The sequence below is a fragment of the Canis aureus genome, chromosome 14, assembly GCF_053574225.1.
Source record: "Canis aureus isolate CA01 chromosome 14, VMU_Caureus_v.1.0, whole genome shotgun sequence".
In the NCBI taxonomy this organism is placed as follows: domain Eukaryota; kingdom Metazoa; phylum Chordata; class Mammalia; order Carnivora; family Canidae; genus Canis; species Canis aureus.
Genome location: NC_135624.1, coordinates 19,988,396 through 20,010,280, shown reverse-complemented (window position 1 = coordinate 20,010,280; position 21,885 = coordinate 19,988,396). Strand labels below are relative to the sequence as shown.

At 36.1% G+C, this 21,885-nt stretch overlaps 1 protein-coding gene across 1 annotated transcript; it reads right to left on the bottom strand.

The window, feature by feature from the left end:
- Window positions 1–596: 596 nt before the first annotated feature.
- MED30 (mediator complex subunit 30) lies at window positions 597–21,763 on the bottom strand. The gene is made up of 4 exons (XM_077847036.1): window positions 21,462–21,763; window positions 12,992–13,150; window positions 10,917–11,021; window positions 597–985 (listed from the first exon to the last, which is right to left on the bottom strand). Exons 1-4 carry the CDS (start codon window positions 21,636–21,638, stop codon window positions 890–892), a joined length of 537 nt encoding a protein of 178 aa, XP_077703162.1. The 5' UTR covers window positions 21,639–21,763; the 3' UTR covers window positions 597–889.
- Window positions 21,764–21,885: the final 122 nt, after the last annotated feature.

The following is a 21,885-nucleotide window of genomic DNA, read 5'->3' as shown; positions in this document are numbered from 1 at the left end:
AAGGGATTCAAGATTACTTTAGGGTGTATCTGAAGAATCAGGTAGGATGTTGCTTCTTGGGCTAAAGCAGGTAGCACATAAGCACATAGTTGTGATTTCAATTTTTTTTTCTTTAAGATTTAATTTATTTATTCATGAGAGACACAGAGAGGCAGAGACATAGGCAGAGGGAGATGCAGGCTCCTAATGGGGAGCCTGTTGTGGGATTTGATCTTAAGAGCTTGGGATCACGACCTGAGCCAAAGGCAGCCGCTCAACCACTGAGGCACCCAGGTGCTCCTGATTTCAATTTGTGCTAGACTCAAATTATTTTATTCTCTCCCATTAGAGACAGACCATTCCAATTAAGACCCAACACTTGAAACACATGGTAAAAGTAATTTTCATCTATTTATAGCAATATACAAGTTAGCTATTTTCTCATTTTAACTTGTTTGGGACTCCACATTAAAAAAAATTAAGCTGAAATGGTGATTACATGTTAATCTTAATTAGTTTGTACCACAGATAGACTGTACTTGGTGTTTTCATTCGCAAAAATGTTTAAACCTTTAACTCTCCTCAGAGGTTAATAAAATGAGCAAAACTACCATTGATCAAATTGAAAAATTTATTTACAAAACTTTTTTTGATTAAAAAATTCAATTCATGAAGATTAATCAAAACATAAACCCCATCAAAATTTATTACAATAATCTTCTGTAGAATTAATAGCTTAAAAAAAAACAAACTGCCAGTGAACACTGATGTAAAACTGCAATGTAAAAATAGGAACTTTACTTCTGGTAAGTAGAATAAAAGCAGATAAATAATCTTTTTCAAAGGGAAAAAATACTTGAGGGGGAAAAAATGGTATAACATGTGTAAAGCCGGAAATTTAAATACCAGCTTAGTTTCTCATTGCCAGCATGGCATTTAGATCCCAGATGAGATTTCGTAATTGATCCATAATTTGCTTCAGCTGTTGATTCTTCTGTTTGAGTTTCTGTAGAAACAAAAGAATTTATCAGAAACGTTTCATGAATTACAGACCATGAAGTTAGAAGATTAAAATGTCAGAAGTCAGAACTCTAATGATCCAGACAGAAATTAAGCTAACTATTTCCTGACTGCAGAAGGTCTCAATCCTTCTCTGACCACAGGAACCCTCTGAAAGGCAGAGTGAATTCTGATTCCACCCGCAGAGGCCCCTGGCTCCAGCCCCTGCCTCCCGTTTCCACCTCCACTCTCCACCATCAAAGAAATTAAGCTAAACATTTAATTGTTATAAAGCCTAGGATAGAGGTTTTTCCAAGATGCAGTATAATGTAATGGTCAAGAGCACAACCTCTAGAGTCAGCTTCTCTGGGTTCATACTCCCCTCCTTCACTAACTAAAGATAGGAGGCCCAATTACTTAACCTCTCTGTGCCTCAGTTTCCACATCAGAACAATGGAGGTAATAATTGAGCCTACCTCGTAAGAGTTGGTAAGAGGACTAAAAGATTTGATTGACATAACCATTTTAAAATTGGGCCTGGCATATAAGTAAGCATTCAGCAAATGTTCCTCGTAGACACTAAATGAAAAAAAAACTGTCAATATAGGAAATAAGGTTTAATGAAAATACAATGCCTGATGGAAGCAGTCTTTCAAAAATGTGGCAGAAGTCACTGTTTGCCCACAGCATGAAGTATGATCCACTTCTGATTGTGAAAACTGAAGACAAGTGGTGCAGTCTCTGATGTAATCTTTTTCACAACTGAGATCTGCTGGATGCCCTGAATACCCATGACCTGCAGCCCACAGCTCTTTGTATCTGGGTTTCTACTAGACCACAATTTATTAATTTCTCTTTAAGCATCTGTCCTTCAAATCCTATGTGGCAAATATCTGCTTAGGTAAAACAAAATAGAGAATTTCTGGTCAAAGTATTTACTAGTTATTATAATACTACTACTATTCCGTAATCTTTTAGAAACATTACATTAGGAAATAATATCTTTAATTAGATAATTTTGAAGATACTATATTAAAATATACTCCTGCTAAAGTAGCATATATGTTCATTATAAAGGGTCCTAAAACTCTTCGTTTTGATTTCATTAAAGAGCCAACTAAGATTAACGAAGTTATAGAAGTAATAGAAAGTAGCTTAAAGGGAGGACCAAGAAACTCTTACTAGAAAACAGAAAAACAATTTACATAGATTTTAATATTTAATATTAAATGTAATTTGTATTTGAGAAGAGAATACAGCACAGATATCAGGACACACAGTACACAGGGCATCTGCACAGTATACAGTATCATAAGGCTCACTTTAACATTGTTTTTGGGAAGGAGATACGGTTGGTATTTAGTTACTCAGTCTCCTTGTTGAGCTTTCAGATGGCCCATCTTCTGGGGTCTGTTGTCCTAAGTGTGTGGCAGTTATTTAAGCAACTGTGTACAGAATCTAATCAAATGGACCCTCATAACTAGATGAGGTGATGGGTGACCAGATGGCTGGTACCAAGCCCATAGAGTCTTTTCCATCCTAGAGACCAAGAAGTGGATGTTTGTGCCAGCAATCAAGGGTAGTAGCAAACAGAGGCAAGAAGAGTCAAGGTGCTCTCCCATATCCTGGGAGGCTGAAAACCTCAGTCCCAATTCTAACTTTGCCTCTGACTTGCTATTTCATCTTGGATAAATTCCTCTTCAGTTTTCTTATGAGATGGCATCATATAATTTATGAGGCCCCTGCCAATTCTACTTTCCATACATCCAGACTGAAAAGGACAGTTATGCAGACACACGCTGAAAACCAGTTAGGTTTATTTCAGTGAACTAATTACTGGCTTCAGAATGGTTCAGAGTCAGCTGCCCCATCACGCTGAGCCGTCGCTTGCTCCCCTAGCCATGAGAGACTACAGCTCCTGCAACGTCCGCTCTCAAACCTAACTTTTCAGGGAGAATGGAAAAGAACTACTGAGTAAGAATAAAAAGAAGAGAAACAATGTGGGTGAACTTAAAAAAAAAAAAAGTCTTATTTGAATTAGCACCTTCTGACATACTTTGAATATACTTACTTCTAAGTTTCAGAACTTTGGAATGGAATTCTGAGACTGTAACACTTTCTGTTCTATATTTACCGAGGGTATATTATGTACCAGGCTCTGGGTTAGGCATTGTGAGGGGAGAAAAATGAATAAGGAACAATCCCTGCCTTGAAGAAATTCTGCATCAAGGAGAAGGAAAATAATGCCCAAATGACTGGATTATATAATCTGGTAAGGGAGATGTTGTGTAACCCCCAAAGATAGAGACACTGCCTCTTATGGGTAGGGTCAGCAAACACAGGGATTAGAAAAATTGGTAGTGAGAAGAGTGGAAGGAGGATAAACTTGGGCTTGGTGGTGGGTAATAGGGACCCATTAAAATTCTTGAAGAAAAAAAATATGATTTCAACTTAAATGAAAGAGGTTAACTGGGCAAATGTGTGGGATGGATTCTCCTGAATAATTGGTCAAAAAGCTGTCCATGGAAAAAGAAGGAGCAATGATTTAAATTTTACAAACAATTGAAAACCATTATTCAAAGACCAAGTCTAGTAAAATAAGCTCACTGGTCAAATTTTCAGTATAAATTACTAGAAGGAATAAAATTATATTCTTGGATAGTTAAAAGTACACTTTAAAGTCAGTATCAAAACAGGTCTGAAGGCTTCCACAATGGATGCATCACTGGCATAAATGCATAATTTAACCAATAAGACTTTTAAATACTCATTTGGAAATACAAATTCTAATATAGTTGTTTTATTAAAAAAATTAACCTCATTCTTAAGAAATAAAGTAAGAGAACTAAAAAATGTAGGGCATTTTCAAGGTAATATTCAACTTCAGGTAATAATAATTAAAAAAATATTTTAATTATATATATAATAATAGGTACAGGTAATAATAATTTAAAAAAAATATTTTTAAATTATTTATTTATTCATGACAGACACAGAGAGAGGCAGAGACACAGGCAGAGAGAGAAGCAGGCTCCATGCAGGGAGCCTGATGTGGGACTCGATCCTGGGTCTCCAGGATCACATCCCAGGCTAAAGGTGGTGCTAAACCGCTGGGCCATCGGGGCCGCCAAAAAAAACATATTTTAAGGCACTTGGAAAGTTGTTCTCAAGATGCCACAAAGTTTTCAAATTAAAAAAATTAGCATACAAGTAAGATACCTAGAGCCAAAACACATCATGACACTATCAGCAGCAAAGCTGACAGTTATGCTTATTAGTGCTTAAATTGTAAATAAATTTTCATGACATGATACAGGATTTAATATATACAGTCTTGCCCCTGATTGATTTTAACAGAGGTTGACAGCTGCTATTATCAAAATCCATCAGCTGTGCCTAATTTGTTACATTAACAGGTGAATGTGTAAGTAGAGCACTTAAAAAAATATGTTTATGTTAAGTCATGCCATGTCATTTAATATTCATATAAGGGCTGTGACCATTGGTCAAAAATGCTTTAATTTTTAAGTGCACGGACTCAATTATGTCAGCCCTGTAAAAAATACTCACATGGTTCTTCAATTTCTCCATCAACAAAACAGAATTCATTCTGATGTCCTTAAAACATATAGTCTCAAACAGGTGTTTGGTCTTTACTTGAATATTAGGGCTTATGGATTCCAGAATTATGAAGAGAAAATGAAAAGTATTAAGCCAAAAATCTGACTATTGAAACTCAGGCCATCCTATCATACCAGAATTTATATCAAATACTGATTACAAAATTTTGTACTCCCAAATTTCATGGCCTATGGTAGGTATTGGTGGCATATATACATTGTTAGAAGTCAGACAGACCACATATTAAATAGTAAACATACCATCAATGTGGTGTTCTGTACAATTTTAAGTATACAAAGATGTAATATATTTTAAAAATGAATGAAAGTTAACTGAGCGGTGCATAAAACTACTTATTTTATGTAGTTTATTTAAAACCAAAAATACACATTGTAATAAGCTTTTGAGTATTTTTAATTGAATGCCAAGAATACAATTTTATTACTGATTATATAGGCCCATAAAACAACTTAATCGTTTAATATAAAAGCAAATGTCAATGTGTTAAAAATATGGTCTGATTTTTAAAGTATTTAAATTCCAGGTTTTTTTTTTTTTTTTTTTGTAAATATCAAAACAAATGAGTACATGAAAGGAGGGTAGTGCTTTGTTTCCATTAGTCTTCTGTCCTCATAGAAGACATTTATCCATTTGTGTGAAATATGCACAGTGGTAGACAACACATCTGATTCATGACAGAAACTCCCACACTTAGAATGATGACTGGCACAGAACAGGTACCCAAATATACAAATATTTTAATATTCTATTAAAAAAAAACAAAAAGCCAAGTCAAAAGCTTTCCAAATCCTAGAACAGAAAAAACAAACAAGGAAAAAAAAATTCCTAGCAGTCATTTTGCAGCTTATTCTTTTTTGTTTGTTTGTTTCCCAGTTAAATATGGCTTGTTGGTATGAAAAAAAAAATACATATATGGCTATTAAAAATTATTCATTTTAATATTCTGTATCAAATTACTTTGATGTGTATTACTAGCTCAGATTGCTGTGAACCTTAAAGCTCTCCTACTACCACCACCTAATAACTAATAACTTAAAAAAAATGTGTAACAGGGAAGAGAATTGATAAAAATAGACAAAAGGAATATAAAAATTTAAGTTTATGAATATAGATATTTATAAGTAGTTGAAAAGTTAAAGGATTTAAACTTTATTTTTTAGTAGCATCTGTGTGATTATATAATTAGATTAGGGCACCATTTTACCATCTGTAGGTAGCTATTAACAAAACATTCTTCATAGAAACATTCAGCTGTGTGAGCCATCAAGGCAGAAAGAAAAATATATCCACTGATCATGACCTTACTCAGGGTTACAAAAATGTTCTATTATATATTTTAATCTTGTAGAAGGGAAGTACAGTTGGATGAAATTGGAAGAAAAGAATAAGTAATGTTAGTAGCACTAATTATACATAACTTATTAAGAGTTAAAATATGTGTTACATTCAATTCACAATTACAATGTTTTATTTAAGAAGTTAGTTAAAAACCTCTAGATTAAAGAAATCCACTTTGCTTGGTTTTTAACTATTCTTTTCTTCTTTATTTTTTGGATTTCAGTTTGAGTTAACCAAATCTTAGTCCTCCCCTCCTCCCTTTTTCTTAAAAATCTCTCATTTACTAATTCCCTACTTCTGTTTCAAAATATAGTAATAGTTCCTAGGAAGTCAGAGGTAGTTAAGAAGCCATCAAATGAGGACTTTCCCTGCCACTCAAGATACTTTCCCCCTAAATTCTCTTTAAAAGAATAATTCCTATAGAAACATAGGGCTAAACTTTAAATTTGTTCAATTCAAACATCTAGATTCTTTCTTCTTTGTAACAACCTTCAGTTTAATGTTAACTAAAACAAGTTCTACCCCAAAGTTAGAAGCACTTAAAACAGCAAAATCATCAGATTCAATGACTTAATCAAAGAAAGAGTTCTTAAATGCCTGAAGTATAATGGGAACACAAAATCTGAATATGGGCTTTTATTCCATAAATAGACAAATCTTCAGAAATACTGTGTATCTATTCTGTGTATTGAATAAACTTGTTGCAGATAAACGCTGTGGACTAAATTCATGCGTTTATCTCTTCTTTTCCGCAAAACTTTAGTAAAATGGCAAGAGAGGAATGAAAAAGCTATAATCCTATGTGGGGAAAAATGATCAGAAAGGAATCTGTAGCAGATGCAAGGTGGTAGTTTTAGAGGAAAAGTAGAAGGAGAGTGGCAAATGACTTGGGAGGAAACTACAGCCCAGGTGGATTTAGGGACACCAGCCACTGAGAACAGGCCTGCTCCTCCATGGAGACTGGAGGCAGGTGCCAGGGCAACAGCACCAGGTGAGGCCTGGGGATTAAAAACTGGAGGAACAGCTGAAAGAGCTCCAGGGACTAGCAAGAGTCCCAGATGCACACTCCTACTCCTCATGAACAGGTGACTGAGTACTCTCTCCCTGTGCCCTGCCCCACCTCTAAGGATTAGGAGCTGTGTTTTTCTATGAAACTGAACCACAATGGCTGTAGATTCAATGCCATCAGAACGGCAGAAGGAAAGACAAGAGCATCTTTATGTAGGCACTGGAAGATTGTTCTCTGAAGAAACTAAACAGCCTTAAAGAAAAAAAAATCCTGAGAAAATGATAATTGGGGTCAAACCCGCAAAAAAACCAACTTGCTTCCCAATCTCAACATGGTGAAGTCCACTCACAAAGCCTATTATTAGCTTTCTAGTGACTCATTCTTAAATATAAATGGCTCATGATTAAGCATCAGAGTTCATCAGGTCTTAATTTAGAGCCTCAATCTGGAAAGACAACAAAGTGAAATAGAAAGGGGTTGCAAACTATGGCACATGACCTGTTTCTATAAGGCCTGTGAGCTAAGGATGGTTTTTACATCACAGCAAAGATCTTATATGTCCCATCCCACGAAGCCTAAAATATTTATTATCTGGCCCTTTAGAGTTTGCCAAATCCTATTTGAGAAGATTATGGAAGAATACCTTCAAATTTCTGAGGGAAATTAATTTATAACATAGAATTTTATAGCCAGCCAAACTATCAAGTGGATAGCTTTGGGAAGACTAAAACTTAAGTCCTTATATTTCTTCTGAAGAAGCCCACTAATGTATGTACCTTACCAACAAGGCAATAAACCAAGAAAGAGGAAGACATGAGGCTGAGGAAACAGTGAGGCCAACAGAAGGGGCGAAGGGAGCCCTAGAACAGTGCTGAACAGCAGGCCTAGAGGGCATTCAATCCAGACCTACTGAGGAGATGGAGGACTCTGGGGAGAAAAAAAGAACCAATAAACTGCCTGATAATTTTGACTCTGTGGAAAAGCTGGAAAACAGTGCTGAGATGCTGCCCCAGATACATAATGAACCAAAAAATTTTTAAAAATTACAGAATTACTAACTCCAGTAGGACAAATAATTGTTCAAGGAAATGAGACCCCAGTTTAATATGTGGCTAAACAATAAATAATATTTATGTGCCTTAATAATACAAACACAATATTTATTGAATCCCAATTATGATATAACCGTATTGAAAAGACTGGGGGAAGAAAAGTATGTGGAGACTGGAAGTTAAATCCTAAAGTGGGGAAAGAAATTTTTTTATAACTTATCCTTCCTATCAATTATGCCCTTCCCTTAAAATTCACAAAATTCTAAATCAATAGCTAGTAGGATTTTTTGATTATATACTGTCAAAGTATTATTGTATTCTGATTATATGAAAGGTCTTTAAAAAAAAAATCAAGAGTAAGTTATTCCTAAGCCATCAAATTGGAAAAGAAGAGGAAAAACTCAGAAATAAAAAGTGAAATAAAACATATATTTAGAAAAATTATACATTTCTTTATTTACACAGGCTTTTTTCCCCTAAAATATCATTAAAAGCTTTGGTAGAGAATAAACTATATATGTCATATGCTCTGCAGTCAAAGTTGCCATTATAATGCCGTTTTATTTATATACATATTTCATTGTATTTTATAATTATTACAGAGAAAAATAATAGAGCACATCTGTTGTGAATTAATGCATAGATTATCAACAGAAACATATAACACTTCTTAATGAATGCCTCATCTCTCTAGACTACCAAACACCATTTATTCTTTGAGATGTAAATTAAAAGTTCCCAATCCCCTTCTCCTTCCCTATAAATTTCTTACTGTAAGTTCTTTATACTCATTCATCAGTGTCAAATTTTGCTGGAAATATTCTTAATTTGTATTTCTCCTTTTATGAAAAAAATTAAAATTTTATAAAATCCAGCTTTTTCCTTTCTCTTGAGTTTTGATATATATTTTCCCTAAATTTTTCAATATTTTGTTTTTTCAGGTCTTATTTTCAACTCTGATATTAATTTTGACATATGGTATAATGAAAAACTAGGTAATTTCCCCCCAAAGTTTCTATTTTTAAAGACAGATTTTCCACACAATCCCTCTTCTAACACAATAAATTCTTATATACAATAGGACAAGTATTTTTCTGGCTATTATATTACTAATCTATCTATTCTTGTACCATTACTTCACAATTATTGTTTTTTATAATATTCTCTATATTACATTTTAATTTTTGAAGCAAAGAGTTCTATTTTATGGGAATTTCTTTTGATGTTTTAGTATACTCACAACAAAAAAAAAATTCCAATTTGGATCTTATTTGGATTTGTTTTTTCATTGTGCTGAGCTAAAATCTTATTATTTTATGTACTTTCAAGAGAATTCATACTCAAGACTGGTCATTTCTAGAATATTTACTGTCTATGCAAGACTTTGGTTTTTTGTTTTTTTTTTTAATTATCCAAAACTTCTTTTACGTATCATAAGTTTAGTCACATATATCATTGATAATTCCTAACTACTTAATATTAGTTGTAATTATGAATAGGATTTATTTTATTTTTTTTTAGATTTTATTCATTTATTCATGAGAGACAGAAAGAGAGAGAGAGGTAGAGACACAGGCAAGGAAGAAGCAGGAGCCCAACGTGTGACTTGATCCCGGGACTCCAGGATCACACCCTGGGCCGAAGGCAGGTGCTAAACCCCAGAGCCACCCAGGGATCCCTGAATAGGATCTTATAATCGGTTTATAACACTACAAGAAAATGGTATCATTCATATTAAGTCTTTTTATCAAACTCTTATTGACTCTAGTTGTTAATCAACTGAGTTTCTTTGAACTTAACAAGTCTGAGTTATAATATTATGTACAAACTTAACAAACATGTGTATAATATTATAACCCATTTCCCAATGTTTGTTTCTATTTCCTGTCTTTTTGTTCTGGCTAGAACTTCTAAAATAATAATAAACATAGTGGTATTGGTATACAGCATCTTATTTTCGGCCCGTTTTTAACAGAACTAGTTCTGTATTTCACCCATATGAAAATGTTGGCTATTTATCTGAAATAAATTTTTTTAAGACTAATAGTTTTAAGTGTTCTTTGAATCAGTAACATTTGATTTCTATCAAATGTCTTTTAAATCTGAGAAAAAATTTTTTCCAATTTAATGCACTGATACTATGTATTATATATGTAAACTAAATTATCCTCATCTACCTCCAAAAACCCTTTCTGGCTGTGATGGATTGTTAATATCTCGATGAATTCTACTGACTAGAGTTCAGAATTTCAGGATCAGAGCTGGCAGTGGCAGGTGTGTGTGTGTTTGTGTTTGGAAGTGAATTAGTGAGACTGGTATTTACTTATTGTGCTGTTAAGTTTTGGTAATCACAGGCCATGTTTCTACCACAGAATGAACTGACAACTTTTCCTATTTCTCTTTGTTTTATGAGAACTATCTGAACATTGTCTTCTAAACTTCAAAAAATATTCAGTAATAAATGCATTCAAGTTAGGAACTTTTGCAGGATGGAAGGTGAGGTTGGCTTATTGCTTTGATAACTCTCAATTTCTTATTCCACTGTTGAGATATTCACATTTTCTGTTTGTAAATTTTTATCATTTGCTACTCCAAATATATGCTGTAAGCTAGAAAGCTAGAATTCTGTCTAGAAAAGAAAAAAGTAAATGAGTTGGTGACTCAGTGCCTATGAAGCTTTTCTAAGAGCTTTATGGCATGATTTCTGTGATCTTTCTTTTGACAATTTGGGTGCATTTCTGCTTACCTTTTTAGTTCTTGGTTATACTCTAGGTTAAATATGCCACAGAAACAACTGTGTAATTCTATAATTCAAACTATGTCTTTGAGTTACATAGATTGCCTTGCAATTCTTACCCATAATTCTGAAATATAAAGTACACAGACTAATAACTCACTTTATTCACTTCAGCAATTTCTCGCCTCTCTTCACTAGCAAAACGAGGTGGGCCAGCCCGATCGTCATTCTTTGAGCCATCTTCTTCTACATATGGAATTAGTTGCTGGGAGTGGCAGACAAGAGTTAAAAGTCAAAAACATGATGCAAAGTTTTCAATTACACTGTATGCAAAATCTTTCTGATTAAGGTTAATTTTTATGCTTTTCACCTTGGGGTATATAAATAAACTGTATTTCACGTGATGGCCTAAAATAACAGCATTAGAAGTTTATCATTTTAGTGCCTCCTAGACATTACACATTCAGGTTTCTTTTACAAACTAGCTCTTATAAAATTAATTGTTGCATACAGTTAAATAATAGACTACCTATTCAATCAGCAAATATTTAATTTTCAGACACTGGGTGAGATACTGCAAAAATGATAAGTAAGATATGATTCCTGCCCCTAAAAACAATTACAGTCCATTTGAGATAGAACAGGCTTTCTTTCATTTATACTAGAAAGAAAAGAACTTCATGGATGTGCATTATATGAATGTCATTTACTTTATTATCTAGAACCTCAATGTTTATGCAAATTTCTAGAGGTCTTCTTTTAGTTGGGAAAAAGTTTCTCATAAGAGAAAAAAATTTATATAGTAATGAAACATCTAGCAGAATTATAATGAAATACATATGGTTTGTGATAGGGTTTATTTGAAGCTCCTCATAAACATGACAAGAGATTTCAGGAATCATTTGGTCTCTACCATCTTATATCAACAATGCAGGAATACGCTAGAGGTAAACAAATGATACAACCGGGAGTCAGTCATCTGGCCAAACTTCTTCAAATTCTTGGGAAAAATATAAACTTATCCACATCACAACCATTCTTCCTTCCTTTCCTTTCCTAATGCAGAGCTGTCCTCCCTCCTAAAGATGATTGATTTCCCTTCCTGTGTTTTGATTTCTTCATCCTCCTGTCTTCATTATTTATCTCCCTATCCCCAACCTCTCCCTACTGTTTTCTTCCTTTATAATCTAAACATGTCTGGTCTCTTTCATTTAAAGGTTCTTTTTCCTTTTGTTTCTCTCCTTTTCCCAAAACCCTTGACACCAACCCTCCTTCCATCTACTGTTTTCCTCTTTTTATCTAACCTTTTTGAAAGATTGTTATCTACTTGTTGGCTTCAGTTCCTTATTTCCTGTTTAATCTTCAACCCATTGCAATCTGACTTTTTGTGGCTAACAAACATCTCAACAAAGCTCTGCTCATATATACCAACAATTTTCCTCGAGCAAAATCTACTGGATAATTTTCCTCCTTTATTTTCCTTGACTTTCTCTCCAGCACCTGCCAATGTTGACCACATTGCTGATCTTTCTCCTATAACTTTGATCACTTCTTTCAGGCCATTTTGTAGTGTCTGTTCATCCCTTACATGCTGATCACTCAGAAAGAAAGGACTTGTCACATGAAATTGTTCTCCACATGTAGTAAGAGAGCATCCAGACCTTCCCAGCTACTTTTGTTGGCAGAGACAGAACTTGTCAACAAGGGCCACTTATAAAAATATCATATACCTAGTGAACTAAAATACATGTTACCCAAGATTAAGTTTAAGAAATAGATTTTCAAACAAAAGTGATTCCGCTAATCTAAATTAATAATGATGAAAAAGATATTTCCTCTGTAAAGAACTTATTTGAAAGCCATTTTAAGAATATTTTTACAATACTATGAAAACTCTTTCTAAAAAGAAAAGAAAAAAGAAAAAATAAAAAAAGAAAATCATGCACTAATTTAATTAAATTGACCCTGGCAGCAATAATAAACTTGCCACAAGACAACTCTTTCCTCCCAACAAAAATTCAGTACAGGCTTGGATGTTCAAATCTACAAGTTATTAACATGAAAAGACAGTACTAATTCTATGCATAAATAGCATATTTTCACCTTCTCTAATCAATAGTAAGACCAATATAGTTCAAAATCTGAAAATATTGTGAGAAGACAAAGAGAAAAGGGGGAAAAAATTACAAAGGTCTGGCATCTTACATTCACCTTCCCTCTACCCCTATAACTTGCCTCCACTGGAATGGGATCCATTCCTCCGCAGTTTTCATTGCATTTGTCATAGACCAATCTCAGCTTCCTGAAGAGAATGGAAAGTTGGCGAAGATGATCTTGTAGCTTTGCTAGCCGGTCTTGATATGTTCCAGTATGGTAAGTGACACCATTTGGCAGCTTTTCAGGCAAAACAAGAATAAGACAGATATGAAGTAACGGCAATTGAGATTTTCTGTAAGTAAAGCTAGCAAAAGAGAAATATTTTTAAAGCACTGTGTAAAAGCAAACTGTTTTTCACAATTAATCAAGGGTAATTTTAAGAATAATTCTTATTTGTTAGCTCCGTGGTGTCTGGCTTCAGTGCTGTAAACCAGCCCTAGAAAAAACTCTGATCAGCTGAGATACTTTCCCCACAAACTGTGTATTATAACTTTAAAAATAATGCCACAATTTTAATATTATTATTACATAAGGGCAGCAAGCTGCTGAACTCGAGTATGGGAAGTTAAAAATAAAATACAATTAAAAGAAAAAGAAGCAGCAATAGAAACGTCCAAAGTGATGATCAGGGCTTTTCAGCAGAAGAAAGAAACAGTATACTGCTGCTATAGCAAAATAATCTCAAAATACCTTAACTATAAGGTAATTAAGATGCTCCAGACATGCACTAAAACAGAAATCTGTCACCAAAAGTTTTACCACAAAAAGGAAATCAACAGTAGGAGAGAGAGATGCAGATCAATCTGTACTTGGGCATCATTAATAAATTATTATAATAACTGCTTATAATCATAGCTCTGTCTTGGATGCTTATATATTTTTTAATTCAGGAGTTTTATCAAAAGATGCCAAAAGTATGTGCCAAAAGGATAAAATTACAGACACATGGCGATTGACTATTATTTAGAACTTGTAACTAAATGCACCTTTTCTTGCACTGCTGAATCTCATGAACAAAATCTTCCTTTCTCTGTACATCTCTGTACATCAAAGTATTCTGTACAGCATTTTATTCCCACAATTGGATCTGTTACATTATACCATTAGAATTAACATTTAGACCATATTTTCTAGTACACAAGATGGTTTGATTACTAGCATTCACTTATATACTATCTTGGGGATTAAAGTGCCTTAAGACCAAGACACTAACTACTACCCAATAGCTAGAAGATCAGCCTTTCTAAACCTGTTTACTATTTTATTTTTTTAAACATATGAGGTAGAAATGCAAAAAAAAAAAAAAAAAAAAAAAAAAGTGCATGGTACAGAATTTGGGAAAAAAAGAAAACAGAACACTATCATTACAAGTAGATAAAACAGTAAACATAAAAAAAGACTGGAAAAACCTACACACAGTTGATAAAAGATGCAACAGGGAGATCTGCTTGAATAACTTATTTTTTTCTTTTCTATCATTTTCAAATTTCCTGCAGTGTCACAGTTTGAAAGTTAAGGAGATGGATCTTCTGAAATTATTTGAAATCAGTTCAGAAATTCTCAAGCATTAAAACACTCTGAGGCCAGTATCTCCAAGAAACATTATAAAATATCAAAGGCTGAATCAGTTAAAACTTTTATTTTTTTAAATATTTTATTTATTTATTCATGAGAGACAGGAGAGAGAAAATGAGAGAGAGAGACAGAGACAGAGACAGAGGCAGACACATAGGCAGAAGCAGGCTCCATGCAGGAAGCCTGATGTAGGACTTGATCCCAGGACTCAGGGATCACGCCCTGAGCCAAAGGCAGACGCTGAACCATTGAGCTACCCAGGCGTCCCAGTCAAAACTTTTAAAAAAATGCATGACAAGTTCATCCACCAAAAGGCGTTCAACTAAATACAATGTAGGATTTCTCATGAACTTTCACAATCAGAGAAAAGTTTTAAAGGATCCTTGCTTTCCTGTTTGGGTGATAATAAGTGGTATAATGATTACATCTTGCATAAAGAAGAATTATACCTTTACCTGTATCTATATTTATTAGGTTTAATACTTGGCCCATATCTTCTACTTTGTGAAGACTGTAAGTTATTCACATTTATATCCTGTATTTTGTATAGTGCACATCCATGGAAGAAGGTTTTAAAGTACAGTCTGAATTATTTTACTTCAGTGATTTTATCCATAAGTCTGTACTTAAGATTCACTAAGAAGTGTGTTATGTAAAATAAGTAAATCCTTTCATAAAGAAAAACAAAATCCTTTGAAATGCAAAGAACACCCTCTACAAGTTCACCCACTCAACCAAGTTTGGGTATTTTCAATTTTTTTTTTTTAAATTCATTTATGATAGTCAGAGACAGAGAGAGAGAGAGAGGCAGAGACATAGGCCGAGGGAGAAGCAGGCTCCATGCACCGGGAGCCCGATGTGGGACTCAATCCCGGGTCTCCAGGATCGCGCCCTGGGCCAAAGGCAGGCGCCAAACCGCTGTGCCACCCAGGGATCCCAGGGTATTTTCATAGATAGCATCAGATTCTCAAAGAAGGGAAGATTTAATTCCTTCTAAAAATTCCTGCATGCTTTTCATGTGTCAGGCAGTGTTCTAGAAGCTACAGGAAGTAGTGAACATGAGAGAGACAAGGTTCCTCTACCACAGAATATAAGTTGTAATAGCGCCTAAGATCTCTTGGTATAAATCCACAGTATACATGTTTAGCTGAAAAGTTCATCAGTAACTATCTCACTCTTGAATGAAGAGTGAGAACTACTCTACTCTACTATCTACTAACGAAGATCTGTAAATATATGATCATACCCTTTGACACCAGAAAGGTGTTCAACTAAATTCAACATCCGTTCTTAAAACAAATATAAAACACAGAGTAAAAAACTTCCTAGCACTATAAAATACCTTTATCTCGGTTAAAAGGTCAGCACCAAGATTAGTGTGGGAACATTAAAAACCTCATCACTGAAGTCAGGAACAGAATAGGAAGTCTACTAAGAGCACTAATACTACTAGTGAACACTGTTCTGGAGGCTCTGGCCAAGCCAACTAGAAAAAAAGAAAACGTTTTGAAACATTAAAAAAGGAAGTAACATAATCATCAGTATTTATTGATATGATATAAATGATATGATACAGTGCTACAATCAACGAAAGTAAAGAAAGAGTGGGAACAAAATAATATAGAGAAAACAGCTTTACTTTCATATATGAAAACGAAAATGAGAAAGGAAAAAGACCCCATTTATAATAGCAGCCATAAAGATAAACGGTAGATTTAAAAATTTCAAGATATAGATGAAAACTTAAAATTCCTCACAGGGACACACACAAAAATATATTTGTGTTCTTAGTAAGACTCAACATCACTCTGATGTAAAGTCTCTCTATGTTAAATCAACCTAATAAAAGGCTAACAGGTTTTTCTCAGAACTAATCAAGCTGATTCTAAAATATGGGTGGAAAAATAAATAAGGACATCCAGGGCAATTTTAGAAATAAGTGTAAACAAACTATGGAGTCACAATAAATCTAAGATAGTTTGGGATTACTACGTAAAAGGCAGCCAAATGGAATAGAGCATCCAGAAACAGACTTGTTTGTATAAAGTAGCATGGAGGAATGAAAAAGAATTATTCGCCCTTTTTGGAAAATGTAGGGCTGGGGCCATACCTCACACTTTATAGAAGGATAAATTCCATATGGGTCAAAGTTTTCTATGTAAAATTGAAACAAAACCCAGAGACCTTCCTGATTTTGAAGTGGGAAAGTTCTTCCTAACTTGACACACAATGTGAAATCCTAAGAGACTGATAAATTCAACTGCCTTAAAAAGTACATACGTATGCCAGAACTTCCGTAAGCAGGGCCCAAGCGCAGACGACAGACCAGGGAAAAGAAATACTCGCAAGTTCTATCACACAGATCAAGTTTTTCTAATATGTCATAGCCAAATCGATACACTGAGGGAGAGGTTAAAGAAGACGCCCCTAAAAGGGCAAATAATATGAACAAGCAGCTAGTAGAAAAGGAAATATAAATGATTCATGAATATACGAAGAGACGCTCAAACTCATTCAAACTAGGAGAAACATAGAGTAGATTTTCTCCTATCATGTGATCAAAGGTTCAGAAATAGAACCTTGCTGTCAGAGCCCAATTGTTGGTCTTGGTTAGGACGTGGTAGCATAAGGTGGCACAATGCTCCGTGGAGGGCAATTCATCGAAATTCATCTAATTACAGAAGCACAGAACCACTTCTAAGAATTTATCCTACAGGTATACTTGCACATTTATGTAGGAGGTTATTCATTGCAGTATAATAGTGAGATTAAAAGCAACCCAAATGCCGAGAGAACTGTTTGAATAAATCATAGTATTTCCATGGAGTGTATTCCTGTATATACACCTTAAAAGGAAAAGGAAATATATTCTGTACAGATATGAATAAACTCCAAAATATACTGAGTGAAAATAGGAAGGTGCAAAGTGTTGTGTATAATATACTGTTATTTGTGAAAAAAGGGGGAAAATGAAAGAACAAACATGCACATTGCCTTAAATATGCATAGAATATCCGGAGTTATACACAAGAATAGTAATAAAAAGCATTAACATTCACTGCCTGTGGAAAGGGGTTGTTTGTTAGATAGCTAGCAGACAGGGATGGGAGAGATATTGTTCACTGTCATGTCCTCTTTTAATTTCTGAATTCTGAATATATTAAATATTAGTTTTTTTAAGATTTAAAGGATAACAACAACAACAAAAAAAAAAAACCTTAAAGGATAACAAAACCAAAGCAGTTATTTTCTTACGCAGGGAATCTTAACCTGGGACCTAGCAATCCTTGAATAAAATTCCCCCTCATATTTTTTTCACCCTTAAGCTTTACTCAGAGCATATACATGTACATTTTTCTCAGAAGAGAATCTATACTTTTCATCAAATTCTCAAGAGACTAATGGAGACCTTATAAATAAGGAACCACTTCTCTAAAACACTTAGAAATAATCTCAGCAGTTTGTATTTATGGCACTTCATCCTTCTGGATTAATAATATAGAAAACAATTTAAAATTTTTTAATACTTCAAAAAAGGTATTAAGAACTAACTAGATTACGTATGGTCCTGGTTTGTGCCACTTCTTCCAATGATTGGGTTATGAAGGATCATGTTGTTGTTTCTTTTTTTGAGCCAATTATGGCATGCCTGAAAGGGTCTTACATGAATTAAACCACGGAATTCACAAAATAAGAGGCCCAACGAGGGTGACTGGGTGACCGGCACTGAGGGGGGCACTTGATGGGATGAGGTGTTAATGCTCTATGTTGGCAAATCGAACTCCAATAAAAAAAAAAAAAAAGAAAAAAAAGAAAAAAGAAACACATTAAAAAAAACCCTCAAACCAAAAAAAAAAAAAAAAAAAAAAAGAAGAAGAAAAGAAAAAAAAAAGAGGCCCAATGAAATAACTATCATAGTCCCTCACAAATTGGTTTTGAATATATGTCCAAATGTAATCTAGTTATTGATTATATATTTTTGAAAGACTTTGGCTCTTTTAGTGTAGGTCTTGAGTGTGTATTATATCTCTGTTAATTCTATACAAAGTGTTTGACAGCATGTTAGTATTATAAAGAGATTAGTAGGAAGAACTACTAGGTATGTGTGATGTTTGGTAAATTCTTCTCTTTAAGCCTATTTCCTTAACTGTAAAATAAGGATAAAAATATGTCTTAGAACTGTTTTTACAACGGTGTGCCTGACCAAGAAAGTACTTGATAAATGTTAGCTGTAAGATCTATTAGTCCTAATTCAGTACCTAGTGTATAGCAGGGTAAAAATAAATATTTACTAAATTCTAAAAACCATTTAATCCTACTTTAATCATTTTTAGATATTAATTTTTAAAACTACTGCCAACAATTTCATGTCTTCTCTGATTCCCTCTGTATTGTGTTTCACACTGGCACATTGATATGGTGAAGAGATTTCCGTGTACCTGAATTACCGTTATAGTGCACCGACTGAAATCAGAGTTCTAACAGTGTGAAGACCAGGTTTCAGATTTACCCTATCACTGACTAGCTTTGGACAAGTCACTTCACCTCTTTAGCAGAACCCTCATAAAATAAGAACGATACCCACATCACAGAGTAGTAAGATAAGCAAGCATTAAAATTAAGCAGTAAGATAAGCAAAATGGTACTGGAACAACTGGATATCCAAATGACAAAAAAAAAAAAAATGCACTTGAATCCACATTTATGATACTATACAAGAAAATATACTCCATGTGCATCACAGACCTAATCCTAAAACTATAAAACTTCCAGAAAAAAAAAAAAAAAGACAGGAGAAAACATTTGTCCCTTGGGTTAGGCAAAGACTTTTTAGGTACAACACCAAAAGCAAAATCTGTAAGAGAACAAATAGGTAAGTTCGATTCCATCAAAGTTTAAAATACCTGTTCTTCCAAAGGCCATGTGAAGAGAATGAAAAGCTACAGACTGGGAGAAAGAATCTGCAAGCAAAAGGACACATACCAACAAGCGCGGTCAGGAGGAGGAGTACCTGGGGCCCTCCAACACTGCTGATGGGAATGGAGAATGGGGCAGCCACTTTGGGAAAGCTTCTCAAACCCTAGTTATTTGCCATATGACCCAACAGTTCCACCCTAGTTATTTGCCATATGACCCAACAGTTCCAGCATCTATCCACTCAAAAGAAATGGAACGTGTTCACACAAACATTTGCAAAGTAAATATGCATAGCATTACTTATAACGTCTCCAAAGGGGAAACAGCCCAAATACCCATCAACAGATGAACAGTCAAATTCTAATTTATTCACACAATGGAGCACTATTCAGCAATCAAAAGGAATGAACTATTGATATGAACTATATGATACATGCTGAACCAAAGGAGCCAGACAAAAAAGACAAAAACAAAAAAACCCCACAAAAACCCCCAAAAACAAAACACAAAAACTACATAGTGTAGGATTCTATTTATATGAAATTCTAGAAAACGCAAACCAGTTATGGTGCCAGAAAGCAAATCGGAAGTTGCCTGAGGATGGAAGGCCAAAAGCAAAGGTTTCTTTTTTCTTTTTTTAATTTATGATAGTCATACAGAGAGAGAGAGAGAGAGAGAGAGAGAGAGGCAGAGACATAGGCTGAGGGAGAAGCAGGCTCCATGCACCGGAAGCCCGATGTGGGACTCGATCCCGGGTCTTCAAGATCGCGCCCTGGGCCAAAGGCAGGTGCTAAACCGCTGTGCCACCCAGGGATCCCCAAAAGCAAAGATTTCAAAGGCACCTGAGGAAACTTTTTTTGGGGGTGTGGATGATGGTTTCTTTCTTTCTTTCTTTTTTTTTTTTTTAAAGATTTTATTTATTTCTTTATGAGAGATACACAGAGAGAGAGAGGCAGAGACACAGGCAGAGGGAGAAGCAGGCTCCATGCAGGGAGCCCGATCGGGGACTCCAACCGGGGTCCCCAGGGTCACGTCCTGGGCTGAAGGTGGTGCTAAACCGCTGAGCCACCCGGGCTGCTGGGATGATGCTTTCCTAAGCAATATATACGTGTGCCAAGACTTTATATATAAATGTCATTTTAATGTACGTGTGGCAGTCATACCAAAAATAAAAATGTCTAACAAAACTGGTTAGCAGAATCTGAAGTCTTCAGCTCCTCGAACCCTCTGAAAGTCTTTCTGCTTGAAAAAGAGGTGGAAAGTTAAGGCAGTCTAAGGAGGTCAACACAGTGAGAGGGCCACCTCTTTGCCCCGAAAGGGACAAGAGTTTGCCCAGGGAACTAGAGAATCCGGTCGAAGGTAGAAAACGAGGCTGCGCGTTTCTAATGGCTGAGTAATATTCCATTGTATTTGTAGACCACGGCTTCCACGTGGAGGGGCCTGGAGGGTATTGTGCTGAGTGAAGTCAATCGGTGAAGGACAAACAACATTATATGGTCTCATTCATTTGGGGAATATAAATAATAGAGAAAGGGAATAAAGGGGAAAGGAGAAAAAAGTGAGTGGGAAATGTCAGAGAGGGAGACAGAACATGAGAGACTCCCAACTCTGGGAAACGAACTAGGGGTGGTGGAAGGGGAGGTGGGCGGGGGGTTGGGGGTGACTGGGTGGCGGGTACTGAGGGGGGCGCTTGATGGGATGAGCACCGGGTGTTATGCTAGATGTTGGCAAACTGAACTAAAAAAAAAACTAAAATAAATTAAAATAAATAAAAAAATAAAATAAAATAAAAATAAAATTAAAAAAAAAAAAAGAAAGAAAGACAACGAGGCCGCGGCCCTTGTGAAGTCGCCTGGGGAGCGTCACCTGTGTGCACATCACAGAGTCCCGGGGGGGCGGGGGCGGGGGCGCGTCCCCGGGGAACACTTGGAAGGTAAGCGGGGCGACGCGGTACCGGAGGTCGCCCAGGGAGCCCCGCCGACGCCCAGGCCCCACCGCCAGGCGACGACGGAATCGGCTCCCGTTCCGGGCGGGAGCGCCCCGCCTCCCCTCGCACCTGCATGTTCCTTAGGAGCTGGAAGATCTCCATGGTGCGGTACACGATGTCCTGCACCGTCTCCTGCCCGATTCGGCACAGGGACGCGGTGTTGACCTCCCGGGCGGCCTGCTGGGCCTGGGGCCCGCCGAACGGCCCCGGCGCCATCCCCGACGCCGCCAGCGGAGGGGTGGACATGGCGAGGCTGCGGCCTCAGGCCGGCGGGGCCGAGACCGGGGTCAGGGGGCCGCCCGCCGCCGGTGCCGCCGGCCTCCGCCGCGGAAGACGCCGACGGGACTCCGGCGGCCCGATTTCAAAACAGCGCCCGGGACTTCCGCCCACCGTGACGTAACACGTCACCGTAGCGTCAACGGGGACCGCCCCCCTTGGTGGCCCCTGGGAACCTTACCTCGGCGCCAAGCCGGCCGCGATTGGGCCGGACGCC